At 37.9% G+C, this 19238-nt stretch overlaps 1 protein-coding gene across 2 annotated transcripts in view; it reads left to right on the forward strand.

The window, feature by feature from the left end:
* sntb1 (syntrophin, basic 1) overlaps window positions 1-18659 on the forward strand; it is a 38350-nt gene extending 19691 nt beyond the window's left edge. Inside the window, exons 3-9 of one of the 2 annotated variants that reach the window (XR_008606714.1) lie at window positions 2819-2936; window positions 3088-3177; window positions 5469-5605; window positions 6759-6955; window positions 13067-13296; window positions 16357-16513; window positions 16615-18659. Coding sequence is in view for 1 of the 2 variants with exons in the window: in XM_055042088.1 (XP_054898063.1) it covers window positions 2819-2936; window positions 3088-3177; window positions 5469-5605; window positions 6759-6955; window positions 13067-13296; window positions 16357-16449 (865 nt within the window). In the remaining variant the exon portion in view is untranslated. Of the gene's footprint in view, window positions 1-2818; window positions 2937-3087; window positions 3178-5468; window positions 5606-6758; window positions 6956-13066; window positions 13297-16356 lie in introns of both variants that reach the window. The other variant, XM_055042088.1, reaches the window with a different exon arrangement.
* Window positions 18660-19238: the final 579 nt, after the last annotated feature.

The following is a 19238-nucleotide window of genomic DNA, read 5'->3' on the forward strand; positions in this document are numbered from 1 at the left end:
AGAAAGCTGAAGTTAAAGATCACAAGGCAAGCCTGTAAGCTAGCTTTCTGTTTTTCTTATTTGGCTTTCAGGGATAAAATGGTTTAGGAGATTTTATGTTAAATGACAGAAGATTCTGGCTTATCTTCCTTTTCTATACTCAGTGCAATGCTGCATCTCCCTCAGTGGTTTCAATTCATTTCACCAGATGATGTATAAACCATGTGCGAGCCCAAGAGGAAATGCGCAAGAGCGGGCCCTGAGAAAGGCAGAACACATACAGCGATGAAAAGAGCCAGTAGAAAATGCTAAAGAAGTGGAGAGATGAGCTTTACTTTGGAATGAAGGAAGGCTTGATTTAAATGCCCTATGTGTACCATGAAGAACTCAAACAAAGCATTGATCATAATGTGAATATCCTGACCCAACGTATTCAGATACACAGCGTGTTTTACTCCTGGGAATAAATGGGACTTTTAAATCAAGCCAAGTTATTTCAGGTATGTTGTACATTATTAATAGTCAAAAAAACGGCCTCAGGCTGCTTTACAGTCCACGGATCACCTACGCGCTCTATTCTTAGAAGGTCAGTGAAAGGTAAGTGGGGATGAGTGAAAAGAGAAATTCTCCAGAATATTCTAACAAGGAAAACATTAGAATTATTTTTTCAGTGTTTAGAACACAAATTCAGTCAGTATTGGCTATAATGTGCCATTAATATCTGTATACAGTGCCTTGCAAAAGGATTCGCTGCTCTTGAACTTTGCTAAGTTTGTTCACCTTACAAGTATAGAAATGTTTCAGATTTCATTGGTACTTTATGTGAAAAACAAAGTAAAGCAACAGAGGTGTGCATTTATTTTATTTAATCCCTCTAAATGAAATGCCTTTAAAAGTCACATACTTAAAATTGCCTCCTTGCTTAATCTCAGTAAAAGTCCAGTTCATTTTCTATTGAACACTGGTGAACAAATAGCATCATGAAGATCGAGGAACGCGGTAGGAAAACAGTAGGTTGTGATACTATAGTTATCTGGTCAATCAATCTTCAGATAATGGAAGAATATGTCAAACCAGCAAACCTACCAAGACATGTTTAACAAGCACAACTATCAGTAACAAGCAGCCAAAGGGGTCATGCTAACTCTCAAAGTGCTGCATGACTCAAGGTGGGAAAATCTTTTGACAACTATTAGTTTAGATTTTCACAAATCTGGCCTTTGTGGAAGAATGCCAAAAAGAAAATTGTTGTAAAATGAAAAGTCTTTTTGCTGCAGCTTACCATAATCCATGTGAATGATTGCGTACATAGCCCTGAAAAATTTAAGCCTACCTTGAAATATGGCCTCAACAGCATCTCGGTTTGACAGTGCCTTTCTTCAGGATGGACAGAGAACCTGATTGAGTTTAGTGCAGGGTAATCCTGAAGGAAACCTGCCTAAAGATGTCCATCAACTCACAGCCAGAGCGATAGAGGACTAATTTAGATTGAAGCATATTTATGCATTAGAATGGTCCAGTCAAAGTACAGAGCTAAAGCCAACCAAGGATCTGTCGCATGAAGATAATAATATTTCTATGAGAACAGCTGTGTGCAGAAAATGATTCTGCAAAAGCTTTGCAGTAATCTAATCTGATGCTCTCTTCTCACTCTGAAGGCTTCTATTTTGCATTTCTGTAAGCTTTTTGCCAATGAAGTGGTGCCAGTGCAACATATTTAAAGAACCTCCTCCACCAAACGCAGATCTGCCTCTGAAGTTCCTCCCCTCCACTCCTCCTTGGCCTGTTATTTAGCAACCTGGCTTCCACAGGAACCCATTCAAAACTTTAACTGAGGGGTTGACTTAATGTAGATGGTATTTTTACTGGCAGTGAAGCTGTTGAATAAGAAATTTATGACATTCTTCAGAGATGTATGAAATCTTTCATTATAAGGTAAAGCTGTGAAGAGAAACTGAAACCATGCAGCTTATTAAGCAACAACCAACAACTGGATAAGCCCTTTTTTAATGTTTTAACATTATTAATGCTTCTTCTTGGATGAATACAAGTGGCATTATTTATATTTCCTAATGCTGAAATACAATGTGTCCTTATCTGGACTGTATTTGGGATATATTGTACCCTTTTTTCCACATATACCCCAAGTTATTTTATATTCTTTCGGCATGGATAAATGTCAGAGAGAGTTAGACATTTACATGCCTCTGTAATCTCTGTTTGATCAAACTCCTATTTCAGTTTTATTTTTTTATTTAAAAGTTGTTCCTTTGCTAATCTTTGTCATATACATATTTTTTTTTTCTTCCAAGCATTTCAGTAGCAGCCTTCCTTCTCTTCTATGTCATGCTGCACAACAAAGAAAGAGTTAACCGCATTGTTCTTTAGCAGCAACCACATGCACCTTTTTAAAATTCATACTCTGAGTGCACACAATCAAAGCGCCATCCAGAGAGATCGAGGAGGGTATGCTTTGCCTCTCCTGACCAGAAATGCTGCCATATGAAATGAACAAATTGTTTATGGAAATTTACTGAGATACAGCTATTTGTCATTTCTCCCACACAGAATCCATGGGTATTTCTGTATTTTCAGCTTGCTTGAAATAACTCAAATTTTAACACACTTTTTCACCGAGTGCACATAATGAAGTGGATGGCATAAATGCAACATCTGTTAAATGCTGATAGGTAATTGGGTAGCATTTTTGTGTCTATACCAAATTAGAGTTGCCTGATTAGGGTGGGGACACATTTTTGTTTTATAAAGGCTTTTTTCCCTCCTCCAATGAACCAGAGAGGTTGAAGCTTTACAAACTTCTCCTTATCTCCTCCTCCAGACAACTGGAGCTGCACAGTCCTGACGCCAGGCACACCATCGTGCTCCGGTGCCCAGACCAACCATCTGCCCTGTCCTGGTTCTCTTCCATGCACTCGGTCACATCCACGCTGGCACAGGTCTGTCTCCTCTGTGAATCGCTTTTACAGGAAGCTCTTATCATCACAGTACATTTAGATGTCAGCGACCATTGCACGACTCCTCTGAACTGCTTTGAGGGTGGTGCATGCTGAATGACTCTCCAGGCTTAAACCTGTCACCCCATCACAGCAAGCAGCGGCGGAGGTTGTCCAGAATACATCCAGGACAGGGGTAGCTGGCAGCAAAGAGATTCGACACCTGGGATGGCTGGCAGGGAAGGTTGGTGTGTGTGTGTGTGTGTGTGTGTGTGTGTGTGTGTGTGTGTGTGTGTGTGTGTGTGTGTGTGTGTGTGTGTGTGTGTGTGTGTGTATGCTTCAAATGGTCCAGAAATAAATTTGTCTTTTTACAGTCATGCTGTTAGGTTTTGTTGAAGGGTAAGAACTCATAATGTACAGCAGTGAATTTAATACGAAAGAATAGAACATGTACTATACTAATCCTTAAAAAAATATAAACACTATATGGTAAAATCTAAGTAATAATTTTTATGTTGTATCCGCCCAGAAGATTATTGCTTGAATTAGATGCTAAAAGTTGGAAATAAGACTTGTTGCACCTGCCAAAAAGGGGAAATGATGTGCCTGTTTGTCAACTGTGTACTCAGAAGAGAAGAAAAAGCAATAAAATTTGCGAGCTTTATGTTGCTAACTACAGATAGTCCTCGTAAATGATGAATGAGTTTTAACTTGTTAGACTTTTATTGTTTAGAAAAAAGAGTTTGATATAACATTCTGCTCAATAAGCACATATACTTGAAAACCAATTTTAAATTTAGTGAGTAGATGTAATGAATATAAATTGACTCTTCCAGTAAAACACAATTAGATCAAGATGTTTTTGTTTGAATATTTTAATGCCATGATAGCTTTAAAGTTTGACATTTTTGACTCAAGTTTGTCATACAATGAGCATCGCAGACCAGTCGGTGCTGAGCTGAAATTTCTTTTAATTTTGCAAAGGGTTATTGCGGCGGTGAGATGTATTGTGTGTGTGTTCTGTGTGCTTTAATATTTAAACATGTTTGATTTAGCTACATAATCCATTCTGTCCTCTAAACAAGTAAAAACAACCCCACACTAAAGCACCTAGAAAACCCAGTCATGTCATTTTTAAGTTTATTCAATGTGTGCTTTGTCACACTTTCTTTTGTTGCAGAAAGTGTGAGATTAGTTTTCTGCCTGTTACAGAGGTTTTGGATAAGTGTGTTTAAAAAGAAACTCAATAAGACGGGGTCAGAAGATGAAAACAGTCAGTGTTTGTGTGTGATTGTGTGCTGATATACTTGGAGCTGCATTCTTATTAGGAATTATCTTCAACTCTTGCACACACACACACACACAACACACACACACACACACACACACACACACATGCGATGTATTTGTGAATTTCACACGTATGCAGCTTCGCTCTCTCTTTCATATACAAACACCTGTGCAAATAGGCGCAAACATCCATATCTATCTAATTTAGTCCTCATGAATTTGCCAATATTTGATCCTCCAAATGCAGCACAATACAGTTACTTAGCAACATATCCTCATTATGTTAAAAAGCTGACCCTTGACCCTCTGAATCCCACTGTGCGATTGGTTGAAGCAGAACTTCAAAGAGCTACTTTGGATTCCTCGGCTCAGCAGCAGATAAGCTCTCATAATGAGAAGAGTTCTGGAGCATTGTCACATAAAATGCACATGAATTGTGTGCGTGTGCATGTGTGTGACAGATAGAGAGAGAGTGTGTGCGTGTGTAAGTGAGAGGCTTGTGGAGGTGAGTGGGTGCGGGAGCAAAGCAAATGGATAGAGAAAGTGTACTTGCATCTCCACAACAGCTAAGTTCACTTTTATCTCACTTCTTGTTGGATATGCAACACAAAGCTAGAGACGAACTGTCACGGGTCCAGGATTTATTTGCTTGTCTTTGACATATTTTACACATTAAGCACAAAAACATGTACATTAACAGAACTGTCACCCTGTGCAACTAATCAAATTCAACTCGAGTTTAGTTGGTCTCTTGACATTATACTCAGTAATCACTTGCTCTGGTTAAATTAATCACCAATCTAGTACTCATTAAATGTGTTATTTCTTTATTTGCTGGTCAAACTCAATTTCTCAGTCGGGTATGTAAATAATAAAAAAGTTATTTGTGTCATATATTTGCATAATAAACTGCTGAATATTATTGTGCTTGACTTAAGACAAAAAATATTCTACAATTACATTATGTTAGGAGTTAAATCCCCTGATTAGTGTAATCATTTTAATGAGTTTCAAACTGAGGGAAAGGAAAGATGAAAACCATGTACAGGACAAAGCACAGAGTAATGTGTCGCACTTTAGCCCATGGCAGTGTTTGTACTTAGCAAAATAACAAACCTGAATTGAATGAACAGGTTGCATGTTTTTACCTCTGCGTTTTTTTTATTGTTCATTTCTTCATTACTCAGCATATGGCTGAATGGGAGCAGCTGTTCCTCCCTCATTGTTTATCTGTTCATGCGGCAGACGGAGAGTGAGAAGCAGTGTTGGAAACCGGTCCTGGTAGTGGTAACTGAGAAGGACCTTTTGCTGTACGACAGTTTACCTCGGAGCAAGGAGGCCTGGCAAAACCCTTCACACAACTTTCCACTTTTAGCAACACGGTAAGTAGCTTTACAAATACAAAAAATACAGAAATGTGCAAGTTCTTAAAAGAAAAACAAACAGCTGAAGCTAAATTAATTTCTTTTCATAGTTTACTTCCCTGACATTCTGAATAAAAGCAATAGAAAAAATGAACTAGTTCTCATTTATTAATAATACTTTTTATGAAAGTAAAGTTTGAAAATCTTTACGAAGGTCCTGGTTTAATTTGACAATTGTCCACCTGGCCTTGTTTTCATTGTGCGTATTTTCTTTTGTTTTTGTCTGAATTTTTAAAATACAACTGATTTTGTTATGATAGAGCTTTAATTTTCATTAAGGCTAACAGTAATAAATATTGTTTGCCCTCAGATTTATTCTGTTTCAGATTTTATTTTTGGCACAGCTCACTGTTTCACAATGTCAAACCTCTAAACCTCTTTTGTCAGACAAAGGTTGACTGAGAAAAACAAAATGTGGTTTTCGCAAATTTCTCTCATCTATTAAGCAAAAAGCTATGTAAATCACCCTGGCCCCGTATGAAACACTTCTCTCCTGTGTTTTTAAATAATGAATAATAAAAACATTTCTTCTCTTGAAAAAGAATTTGAAGACCTGTCTTGTGTTTGCTAAAAAAATATCCACAAGACCTTTGGAAAAAAATGCAAAACATTTTGGAACTTGTTCCTCCTGTTAAATCCACATGGTATGGTGTGACGTTCTACTGCTGCTTAACTAATTCAGGACCAAAATGAGTCGCTATAATTGATGGATCCATGAATTCAGCATGTTACCAGAAAATCCTAAGGAAAAATGTGCAGGTATCAGTTCAATAACTTTAAGCTTAAACTCTTGCTTTAAGTAGCAGGACAATAATCAACAGAAACACCAGCAAGTTTACCTCTGAATAGCTGAAAAAATAAATAAAAATGGAGCTTTTGAAATTACCTTGTCAAAGTTTAGATATTATTCTACTTTAGATGTTGTAGTGCAACCTGAAGCAAGTCATTCAGGCGTGAAACTTGCTGATGTGGCTTAGTCAAAAAGACTGCAGAGCGGAAGAAAATATCTTCTGAGTGAAGTAAAGGGCTCAACAAAGAAGCTGGGTGACGGTGGTTTCTGCATACATAAAACCATCCACATGCAATATGTCTGACTTTGTCATTCTTGTAGTCTGGTCCACTCTGGTCCTGACCGGGGATCGCCGTGTTCTGGCACTGAGCTGTTTTTTGCCACTCGGACTGGCACGCGACTCGGCATTGAAACTCACCTTTTCCGGACTGAGACCACAAAGGATTTGTCCATGTGGACCAGACACATTGTCAACGGCTGTCATGCATCGGCTGAGATGATCAAAGAAGTCACAACAAGTGAGTTTTAGTACATTGAGTGTCATAAAATACACACAAATCCACACTTTAGACAAGAGACAGACAGAAAAAGCATAAAGAAAGAGCAAGGTGAACTGTCCTGGTCACTTTATGGGTTTCTGCAACACTTCCTCAGTTTGGTCCTGGTGCTTAGTGACAACGCATCCAGAGAGATTTAGGAGTCTGTGGTGGAAAGCACTGCCTTGGGTCAAGCAAACCTGGAGTCACTGCATAAAGCAATATGTGTACATGTGAGAACAGACTCCCACATCCTCTGAGATAGAAGAGCCTCTTTGATATACAATGACAGCCATATGGAAGATGTAGACAAAGCACTTGCTATTTATAGCAAGGAATTGTGTGTGCAAACGTGTGTATTTGCTGTTTGGGATTGAATATGTTCTGTTTAGGGGATTGGAGTATAAACCCCCTCTCTCATGGCCTCTGTCTTTCTCAAAGCACAAAATGTCCTGGGAAATGCTCCTTTCCCCTGAGTCCTCTTCAAGTTTCCATGTGCCAAATTAAACTTCACCTCAGACTCTATCTATGAAACAGTGTGCATCCAACTCCATATGATACTCATTATAGTTTATCTCTCATTTACCTTCAAATTCCTGTTAAACTCACCCACAGTCTGTTTCAGTCCTCTGGTCCTGGTTTTCAGTAGTTGGCAGGTTGTTGAAGTGAAACTTCATTTACAGTAGAAACTAAAAGCCACAAGTTGCTCAGCATCAAAAGATAAAGTTGAACAGTCTCCATGACCTTGATGCCATCAAGCTGGTAGTTCTGTGGGAGAGTGTGTTCCTGTGTATGTGGACACTGTTTGATTGGCGTATTCCTCATCTCCTGGCTGTATGCTCTATCTGTCTCACTCTCAATGTTAAGATATGTAATCAGCAAAACAGGCTATTTAAACTTTGGCTGCTTTTACAACAATTTTCAGTTCGTTCTCAGCTCACTTATTGTTTGCATTGGATAATAAATTGTATTTTTTTGTGCATGTATAATTTTTAAACGAATTGGATTTTTAAGTCCAATAAGACTACAAAAAAAATAATAAAAAATGGAGATAATTGTTGATGAAGATTACAGGAAGTTCTTGTTTCCCTGGAGCAAAATATAAAGAAATTAGGGCTACTGGTAGTTTAAAATGTTTTTCCATTGCAGTATTTTTACCAAACATATTCACCGACACACCCAGATCATTGCATTTGGTTGTTTCACTCACTTCCGTTGAAACAGATGTATGAAATACATCACCAAGGCATACAGGCTGCTTCTACAAATATTTGCACAATAACTTGCTTGCTCACAAGTGAATCCCAGTGAATTCCTGCTTCCTTCAATTCAAAAGGTGAACCTATGATTAGCTGTTGCCCAGACAAAATTACGTGAACGAGTAGGCAGATATGTTGAAACTTAATGGATTACGCTTGACAATAAATTTTACACTAGAGTAAAGTAGTATATTACCTAATCCTCTGAGATTTTGGAAGCAAACGTTTTCCAAAAGTGCCTCTGGCTTTTCAGTCTTTAAGACTAACGACTCATGAGAAATTGGACCAGTTTACTATTTCATGACAGAAGTTTTTCTTGTTATTTAATGGGAGCATTTTGATTTGATGACATGATGTAAAATTTAGGGTTAGAAATATTTTAATCCTCAGAAAATTAACCAACTTTTGTTTAGCTTTTGAGAAGTTTCCCTCAGAGCATCACGGTGATGCTCTGAGATTCAGGCATGTTTTTTTAACTGACATTATTTTAGAGTGATATGTAATACTATAGTTTTAATCTAACATTGTATAATTCATTAAATATTGACAACATGTATCTTTAAAAGCTCAATTGTAGATGGAAATTTGTTCTAAAAATCATTTAATTTTCATTTGAAATGCTAGCTAATTAAATGGTTTCATAAAATTATTTGCCTCACCTTAGCTTTTTATTTAAACTGAGTTTTATGGGTCATACTGAGGTAGGGAAGTCATTTTGCAGTTCCTGGTGAAGGAGTGTGACATTGCATACAAAATACATTCACTCATGTTTCAAGCACTTACCGGGCGTCATCCCGCTGACCTTGTCAGCTTCTTTATCTGTAGAACATCCTAAACTCTGCTGCTTTATTCATTGTCAGAGCTCACAGTGAAGATTTGCTCTGAAGATAGATTAACTCTTAGACACTCAACAGGCGGTGAGACGTTCTTTGGGGATGTTAAAGGGGAAGTGAATTTGTATGGCTCCGAAATCAAGTTTCACTTGACCTTCTGGCCTATCTTATTGTGTGATAATAATGTGATAGGTCATGCTGATCATTTCAGCAAACAGAAACCGTGTTCTGTTTAATAGATATTCTACTTCAAATCGAAATGTTTTCGAAAACACTTTCTTTTTGCTCTACAAAGTCTTGTTTTCTGTGTTCAGATTTAAAATGCAAAAAGAAAGCACCTGAAGTCAAATGTTGTTTTTGTTGTTTTCTTTTATGTCAGAATATCTTCTCAAAAATCCTGCACTATTCCTTTAAGCTAACCAAATCTTTGAGGCCACATTATAGAGATGCACTTTTATTTATTTATTTATTTTTGTGTGTGGTTTTGTTCACAAAAGGTTAGATACATACCTTCATTTTAAGTTGAAGATGTGAAGATTTGCTTAAAGTCAGCAATCCTTCATCTCTGGCTTCTTGAACTTTCTCATTAAAGTGTTTGTCAGAGTGAAGTCTGCAAAAACTTGTTTAATTGCTTTTAGGGTCACTGGGGTGGTCTTGGTGAACAGGTAAACAGCTTAATGACTTGAAGCTCTTTAAAAATCAAATTAACTCAGCGGTGGTGGAAAACCAATCTATTAACCTGCTGTGACACTTGAAGTCGTGTGCAGCTTCAAAATCTCAGGTACTTTTCAATCCTAACGACCTATAAGTTTTAAGATAAAAGTCTGAAAAACAGATTTTGTCCTTTAGTAACCTTTTAGTTGAAAGACCAAAAATGGTCTCAGAAGTAGTGTATCTGTTCTCTCTTACTGTCCAGTGTTACCCTGATTTATTCCCTCACTCTGTTATCACTCTCTGATCCTCCATCGTTCCTGGTCTCCTCCACTCAATGTCAGAAAAGGGGTCTTTGTTGCAGCCTGAAAAGCCCCTTTATGTGAGAGCGTATTCTGATGGGAAACCCTGCTTTCCCTGCCGAACAACGTCCTCAGATCGAAGAGTACAGTTTACAGTTTCAGGTCTAAAATTCAGGAAAGGCCGGCACTCTTTCATCCTTTTGAAGCCCCATTCATCCCTGGAAAGCTGCAATGGTTCCGCCGCACTGTTAAATAGATTTATATTACACTGTTATTTTGCATAATGTCGGGACATATTTCCATTTGATTAGATGTCTGTGCTCTGGCTGCAGTGGTCTGACTATATGAAGGGAAGTCCGACAGTCAGGTTAAGTTGTTGAAGTACTTTAGTGATTAAGAAATGGTTCCCTTGACAAATAACATGAAGAGGACAATGTATGACGATGCAAGCTTTTACAAAGTACCTTTTGAAAAGAAACCAAAATGTTTGACCCCAATCAGACAGTTTGAAGCCAGTGTTACAAAATACTGAAGTAATGTATGTAAACTTCAAACGTTTTTGCTGCTGTAATTTGAGGTGTCTCTCAAGGATCCATTTTCAGACAAATTTTGAGTCTGTGCTTCAGGTAATATTCCATAAATACATTATATGTATTATACTTTTATGCAGAACAGTGTTGTTGCTCTGATGACCCCACACTGGTTAAAACTTATTTAAATTGCATTAAATAAGTGATTTTTTTTTATATAAAGACGGATCACATGGAATTTTTTAAACAAAAGTGGAGATGGTCATCTGAATACCACATCATTTACTCTTCAGACACAAGCCAGAAATTTATGTTATTCTACATTTAGGTTGACATACGAATTAAAAAAAAAAAAAAAAAAAACTTAAAACCATTTCAGCACTCAACTCTTCTCACTAATATTCTCACTATCAGTTAATGCATTTTACTTTGCTTAGAATCGGCCCAATTATGTTATTTTGTCTGCAACCAATTAAAAGTTCTGGATTTCTGACCTCAACCAGGGAGAGACAGACCGCATTGGCTCAACTCAAATGCGCAACATCTCCTCTTAGGAATAGCTTTTAAAATTATTTTTTACGGTTTGTCATCGAAATGTCTCAAAAGCTGCATGTTGAACACTGTGCTTTTGCTATAGCACCCCCATCCTTGTGGATCAGCCTCCCACTGTTGAACATGAATCTTGTAGTAATGGACATAGGGGTTCATTGTACACCTCTTTCTGCCAACTTTTCTCTTTGCTTTAAATTTTCTCTGTAAACAAAGGTTGATTTGGTAAATTCCTACATTCAGGTTTTGATTGTTGGATTGTTTTTCAGTGGACAACTGCTGCTACTGTAAGTGGCAATCAGCTTACCAGCGGTGATTGTAATTGCAAATAAGTGCATGAACATGCTTATACAGCGATGCCCCTGCTAACCCATGAAGTCCATCACAACATTACATTTTTTTTACCCTTATGCAAAGCCAGAAAGTGAATTCAACATGCATTGTTATGGTTATGTGAAAAGAACAACCTGTTAATAGTCAGAGACAACCTGCAAGGTGAGATATATACATGTGCATGTATGAGGAAACAAACATGCATTCAGGCATTGAAATGATGATCAACGGCACATAACGATATTTCAGTTTCTTTGTTATTTCAGGTTACATTTTTGTAACCAGTAGTATGGGCTACACACTTTTAATGCCGTATATAAGCACACTTAGATTCCCTCCTCTACACACAGACACATGCACACACTCATCTATCTCTGGCTTTCAGCAAACACTGGAGAGATAACAACTCTTCTCGCTTGTTGTCTCTTTGTCAAACAAACTCACAGCTTGGTAGATCAGATGTCATTTAGACGGAAGCTCACTGTACGGTTTAAATAAACTTCTCGGCATGTCACCTCAATGTCTGCTATTGTCGAGGCTTGAGTACTCAGCTGTCTTTGACAAATAAAAGAACGTGTCCTACGATTGCGCTGTGCAGGGATGAGACAAAGGCGATAGAGGCTACACTTAAAACGAGTGAGTTGATGAAGATGGCGGGCTCCGCTCGGCTTTCAGGCAAGACGCCCGCTGTGAGGAGAGGAGAGCGAGCTGGAAATAAGTGGCAAGAAATGGTGTAAATCTGAGAAATTGCACTCTCTGTTTACGGCGAGATCTTCAACAGGAGAGCAATGCGTGTCACTGAAATGTTGCAACCCTGAGGTGGATTGTGAAGTAAACATGTGAGATGCATTAATTAGATGAAAGATGATGCATGTATGCTGCTTTGCAGATGTTTTCATATCCATTGAAGTTTTCTATAATTTGTCTTATTATAACAACAGGTTTTTGGGACATTCCTGTGATAATAAATAACAGACTAATGCAGAGCAGTGTATAATTGTGAGACTGAAAGAAAATTACATATGATTTTGACTTTTTTTTTTGACAAATATAAATCTAAAAACCATGGCATGCAAATGTTATTATTTTTTGTTGGATTAAATTTAAAATGCTATCTGTGCACCCACCCCTTAATATAACAGTCCTTCTGTAAAGTATGACAGTGGCAGCCCTGAGCAATTGTCCCTGGAAGAAAGTTGAATGGAGATGTTAGAGGCTGCGAAATAATTAAGCCTGTGGCAGGTTCACCTTCAAGCCAGACAAAGCCTGTGAGCATACAGTGAAAGCTGTAATAGAATGATTTAGATTAGTGCATTTATGTTAGAATGGCCTAATCAAATTAGTGGCAATACGTGGCAAATAGATAATTGACCAAATTTGCCCCTTATCATCTGTTGACAGAAATAACACCTTAAAAACGTAAGCCTGTGCAGAATTAATCTATATAAGGTTATAAATGTTTCACTTAGTTAAATAAAATAACTTTTCAATAAAATTCTATTTTATTGAACATAACAGAATGATTTCTGGTTCTGTTAATGCTATTCTTGCATTACAAAGAAGTTTTATCAACATCACAACCAGAAGATCAATTCATTAGCATCCGAAATGGTTCCAATATTTTTCTGTTTCCCAGGTTGCCTGTACCAGAGTCAGGAGTGTCGGCTGGTGATTCACTACGAGAAGGGCTTCTCTGTGCTAGCTGAGCCAAAAGTAGAAGACGGGGAGGACGGCGAGGAGAGAGTAATTGATACATCGGTAAAACCCCAAGTGCTCCTCTCCTACCCCTTTGAAAAACTAAAAATGTCCGCGGACGACGGCGTACGCATGCTCCTTCTGGACTTCGGAGGGAAGGAGGGAGAGATTGTAAGTTCCCAAGAGCTTTGACTTGACATTTAAGATGCATCAGAAAACACTTGAACTTTTTTCACTTGCTTTTTGATAAATAATTTTTTCCTGTTATTTGTGCAGGTTTTAGAAACATATATCTAAGCACACTTTGATTTCCAAGAGAGGACATTTGGCCCAGTCCTGAAACACTTTGATTATACAGTCAATATCGGCCAATTTCAGTCTTTTTATTAACATATCGGTATCAGTTCAATAAGTACACCTGGGCAGAAATGAACAACCAATGTTTATTTCCATCTTGTTGCTTGTTGACCATTTTTATGTGTTTTAAAGGAAGGGAAGAGGATTGGGTTGGCTGTGGGGTTTTTTGTACAGTCATGTCACAATGCAGCACAGGATTATGGGGTGTTTAACAAGCAGAGCATTATTATCTCATTCACGTGTTCAAAAGTGTAAGGAACCATATAACATGTATCAATGATAGCTAATGTTTTAACTCAACCTGGACAAAATTTTCTCACAAATCTCCAATAAAATTCAATGCAATGATGGTAACAAAAAGCATCAGTCTCACAGAGACTTTAAAAAACAACCTGTATAATTCCAAACTTTGTAGTTTGCACATCCCTTTTAAGTAAATTTAATAGATTATCAATCTTTTTTTCTTTTTCAGTAATTGTGTCCATGTGACCTCTTTGGCGCCTTTATGACACACAGAAACTCACGCCAGCTTTGTGCACAATGCATTCTGCCACCATTGTTGCGGCCGGCACAATATGAAAGATATTCATAATGCTGTCTGTGAATGGATGAGAACCGGCCACTTGGCAGCAGCTCAGGATGGGGAGGACGTCACATGAATGAAAGGCTTTCGTATTTCATGCATCACCCCTGTCAGTTTAAATATGGCAATTGGTTCTCTGAAAAATGATGAAAATGTTCCCCTTTCATCAAAGAAAGGCCCCTGAATGCCCTGGACAGAATGTGAGACGTGGACATGTCTGGAGAAAAAAGGACACTTGAAACCCCTTTAGATTTAAAGGTTTATGGACCATTTCTTAGAAGACCTGCTTCAACTAGAACCTTCACAAGGTCTCTGTTCTGAGACTGATGACACAGAAGCCGTCCTTAAAAAATGGTGTTTATGCTGTGAAATTGTAGCCAAAGATGCACCAGACCTCTAGAGGCAGATCGCTCTTTTTTTATATCTCAGTTGAATTATCAAAATTTTCCCTTGATGTTATTCAAGGAAGCAACATGTTTGAGATTTTCTCCTAAAATCCATTTACGGGTGCGCCTTCAAATAATCAAATTTAGACAACTAAGCAATTAGAAATAATTATGGTGATCCTGACTGACGTGAAACAGGAAATGTTTCATTGTATTTAAATGTCGGGTATTCAGCAAAATGGAAAAACATATAGTCTCTCTATACAGCACACATAAATATCTGGCTCCAACTTCGTGCCTGGCATATTATCTTTATCTTTAAAATATCAGATTATTATACATACCACACGCAGAGGGAATGATGTGGAGTTTAATTATGAGTAAATGCAAACCAACAAATAACCGATGCTCTCAGAAAAAAACATTACTGCTACACAACGTTCCTATGTGTCCTTTCCATAACAACATTTCAGATTGAAAAATAAATGTAAACTTGTCTAACTAAAATTAAATATCAATTAACCAGAGCTGCGATAAAAGTAATGACTTCAGAGTGTGCGGTGGTGTTTTTGCCAGTGTGTTGCTGAGGCGTTCACTGCCTCAGTAAAACACAGAACAACTCATTCTGTCTCTGAGGGGGCCTTCTGCCGAATAAAGCAAGAAACAATCTGCGGTGTAAAGTGTACATGACAAGAAGAAGAAAGGAAGTAAGTGCTGCTAAAAGTAAATTACAGCACTTCATTAGGAATGAAATAGATGTGACTAACTAGTCCTTGCACGGCTGTATTTCAAGCGCGCGTTGTCGTAGAAAATAGCCTGTCACTGACTGTAAGACTTTTAATCTGTTTGCTGCTCTCAGCGGCTCTCTGAATAAAGTGCAGCAGCCCTATGGGAGCATAGTAAACAGGTTTTATCAATGTAATGAGCTAAGTTTCTTTATTCACCGTGTTTACCACAAATTTGTTAACATCTAGTTGGTCATTTATCTCTTTTTTTTACTTTATCTACCAAGAGGCCTGCTGCTTTATTATTCTTAATTTGTCTCTATGTAGTGGATAACAACTGCAATATGGTCTCCCTGACCTCCTTAGATTGAAAAGATTGGAAACTGAAGTGATATATTAATGCTTCAGACTGTAACAACAGTCCTTATATACAATAATCAGACAGAAACGCTCAGTTCTGACTTTTCTCCTTATGCTCAAGGCAAATAAGCAAAGACTTCTAAGCACTGATTTAAAACCCTCTCTTGGCTACTTGAGCAGAACAGATTTTGTTGTCTATTATTTCTGAATCCAAGCACAGTTTCAGACAAGCTTCTATAAACAATCCCAAGGCACTTGTGGGTGCAGCTGACGGTTCATTAGCTCAATGTTTGAAAGTCAGCTGCATGAGTTTTTTCACTGTTTACTACAGTTTCAAGTTGGAAGGAACTGTGCATGTCTAATTTATCAGGCAACCCTGATCTATCCATTTCTTGCTCAGCCATGATTTTGTTTTAATTGAACAATGTTGAAACAATACGAGGTAGCCTCTGATCATTTCATAAACCGATTTCATAAACTATATTAAAGGGTAAATGTGTAATTTAGATATCTTGAAGTTGAACCAGTGGGTTTTAGCAGATCTGAAACGAATCATCTTGAGTATTTGATTTTTGCATGGTGCCCATCTAAAGTGTAGTTTACAGTATTAAATATACCAAAAGAATAAATTAACCTATTAAATTTGTGTTTTTATGAAGTGTTCATGGGACATGTTCAGTGACTCTTGGCTTCTCAGGCACAATTTAGACTTGATATGTAGCATACAGTAAATCTTTCTCCATGTCTTGGAAATTTTTTTGTTGTTGTCTTTTTGTCCTCTTCTTGATTATTTAATTTAAAAAAAATTTTCTGCTTCCAGCAACTGGATCTTCACTCGTGTCCAAAACCGATTGTCTTCATCCTCCACTCTTTCCTGTCTGCTAAGATCTCCCGTCTGGGTCTGGTGGCCTGATTCGGGACTTTCAAAGTCCTGTGAAAACAAACCCGTCTTGTTCCTACATCTGGATGCAGCTCACGTACGACTCTCCACCTCACTCCTTTGTTTGGAAACCTCAGCTGAATGAATGTAGCTTTTACCTGTAATTTGAGCTTTTTGGGGTTTCTGTATCTTCTTCAGAAATATTTTGGGGCAGGTGAGTGACCCTCTGTCAAGGTTCCCGGAACTCGAATGTTGACTGAAGAACCAGAGAGGAGAATGTGAACTGGACTTGAAGCAGATGGATGATACATATTGATGTACCAACAAACTGACTAGAGAACGTTGGGCAGTACTGTCACGTCCAGGATGGGAAGGACTGGCCACATGTAGCAGGATGGAGATGAATTCACTTTTAATTCAATCAAAATGTAAAGGCAACCTGCCTTCCATTTACCAATTATATAATTTATTTACCATCAGCTCTGAAAGGACATTCCTAATTTCACTTGTCATCCGTCTTCCTCATACACGACACAGCGTGGAGAAACTTTGCACATTAGTCTTTATTAGAGTCCCCCCGGGATGTCTCGTTATCCACGTCTGCATTCATCATCCAGACTGGGGGGACACATTTTCCCACAAAATGACGGCTCACTCAGATTTAACCTGTCACTGCATTCTTTTAACGGCTTGCTCATGATGACCGTCCCGTGTTTTTAAGGTATTTCAGTGTGAAAGTTACACATGAAGGTTGAAGACCTGATGGACCTGAAGAGACAGAGGATTGATTTTTTTATAACTCCCCTCCCCTGCGTCGCATAAAACACTAGCGAGAGTTTTTGAGTAGTTTAGCCAAATAATATAAAGCAAATTTTATATTTTTTAGGCAAATGACCATTATCATCTTCTCACAGCCTTTGGTGAATAATTGATTCAGTCATGGTAATCTATATCTATAATAGAAATAATTTATTTTTTAAAATCACTTTTCTTATACCAGATCCTGAGGTTAGCTGCATATTATGTTAGAGGAATAATAGCACATTACATATTGCATTGTGTATCAGAACTGGAGTAAAAGCTGAATTATGTTTTAACAGAATTTTCACTTTTTGGCATCCATGCTAGAATACTTTTCATGCTCTGCCTTTGCTGACAAAAGACAAATTTGTCTTTTTACCCAAGTTGTCAAAAATTGGACTTCGCTGTCTAGAACATTTCATACTTCACAAGAACTTAAATTCAGGACTCCTGGTCCATTACCAGATCCCTGGTTAAAATCTGGTCATATAAAACACTGGTTATTTCTCAAAATGCTGAAATATTCCATTTTCTCCGGTCTGATCCACCATGATGATGTTGTTCAGTGTTTCTGATGTTATCTCAGAGGGGACCATTCGTCTTCTCGACTGTCTTTCCCAGGACTAACGACAGTTACACTGTCGCACATTCACATTCATCAAGATTTTAATTGCTATTTGTTATTTGACTGATCGGCGGTATTTGTAACAGAGATGAAACTCATTAAAAACAGTGCAGCAAGCATCACATCCAGTGTCATTAATACAGGAAGGATGCAACACAGTGTTGGGCCTTGTGTTAGTCCCACAGCAGCTGTGCAGGTCATTATTCTTTCCACATCTGTGGACTGATGCATCAGTCTGACAAAGCCACCTGCCAGGTTTCCTCTCCATCTTGCAGAAACTGGAGGGAGAAAAATGGTTGACTTTTAAATAAATTAACCAGACATCAGTTTGAGCATAAATAGCAATAAACCTTCTTTGATGGTTATATCCTATATCCAGCCTTCTGCAAAGACATACTGCACACACATACACTGTACAAAGTGATATATGCATTACAATCCTACCACACTGTTGAGAAAGCTTTATGTTTTGTTGTTGTAAAGATTGTAACACTGATGAGTCCAGCATTGGCTGATGATGTAAAGTGGAGAGAAGCTCTCAGAGAAAAAAGCTGCTTTCATATGTAGATCTCTGAGGCCTTTGGCAGCTACTGTACTGTCACTCAGAATAATGATGCTCACTTTTTAATTCAGACGTTGCACATAAATCCTGTGATAAACAGTTGATTAGTTGTTTTTACTGTCTTCAGCTGTGATTGATTATTTTTCATCAGCAGCAAACACAGATCACCTCCTCTGTCATAAAGATGTAAATTAAATCTGTTTGCTAATGACACTGACTCTTGCATTTTATTTTTGATTCTACGGTTCCTTGCAAAAGCATTAATATCCTTTAAGCTTTTTCACAGTTTGTCTAAACGTAAAAATGGGGTTGTGTTTGTGCCTGCTTTGATCATTTTTTATGAATGATCAAGTTTGATTAGATTGGATGGAGAGCTTTTATAATCATCAGTTTGCAAGTTTTGCAGCAGATTTTCAATTAGATTTAGTTGCTGAACTTTGGCTCATGTAGCGCTGGCTACAATAGCCAAAGTTTTGACCTGGAAGGTAAAACTCTATGTTGGACTCAAGTCTGCTGTGGACTGTAACAGGTTTTGTTTCAAGAGTGCTCTCTATCTTTTTTAAGAGTAGCATTCTCTATATATGCTTTTATTGAAGAAGGGAAAGGTAGTCATCCCAAAAATTACTCGAGTACAAAAACATAGACCCTATGGGATCAGCCGAGTCGCTATGTAGAGACTCGTAACCGCCAGAAACTCAATGACCAGAGAGCCACCTTTCCAGAAGTCTCACTTTAACAAACTAGTCAGTGCCAGTGTCACCACTTGGTGCAGTATTCATAAATTGTACTATAACTATTTTCAAAATATTACTCAAGTAGAAGCAATGGGTTTCT

Source organism: Poeciliopsis prolifica, unplaced genomic scaffold (genome assembly GCF_027474105.1).
Source record: "Poeciliopsis prolifica strain line A6 unplaced genomic scaffold, Auburn_PproV2 SCAFFOLD017, whole genome shotgun sequence".
Lineage (NCBI taxonomy): Eukaryota > Metazoa > Chordata > Actinopteri > Cyprinodontiformes > Poeciliidae > Poeciliopsis > Poeciliopsis prolifica.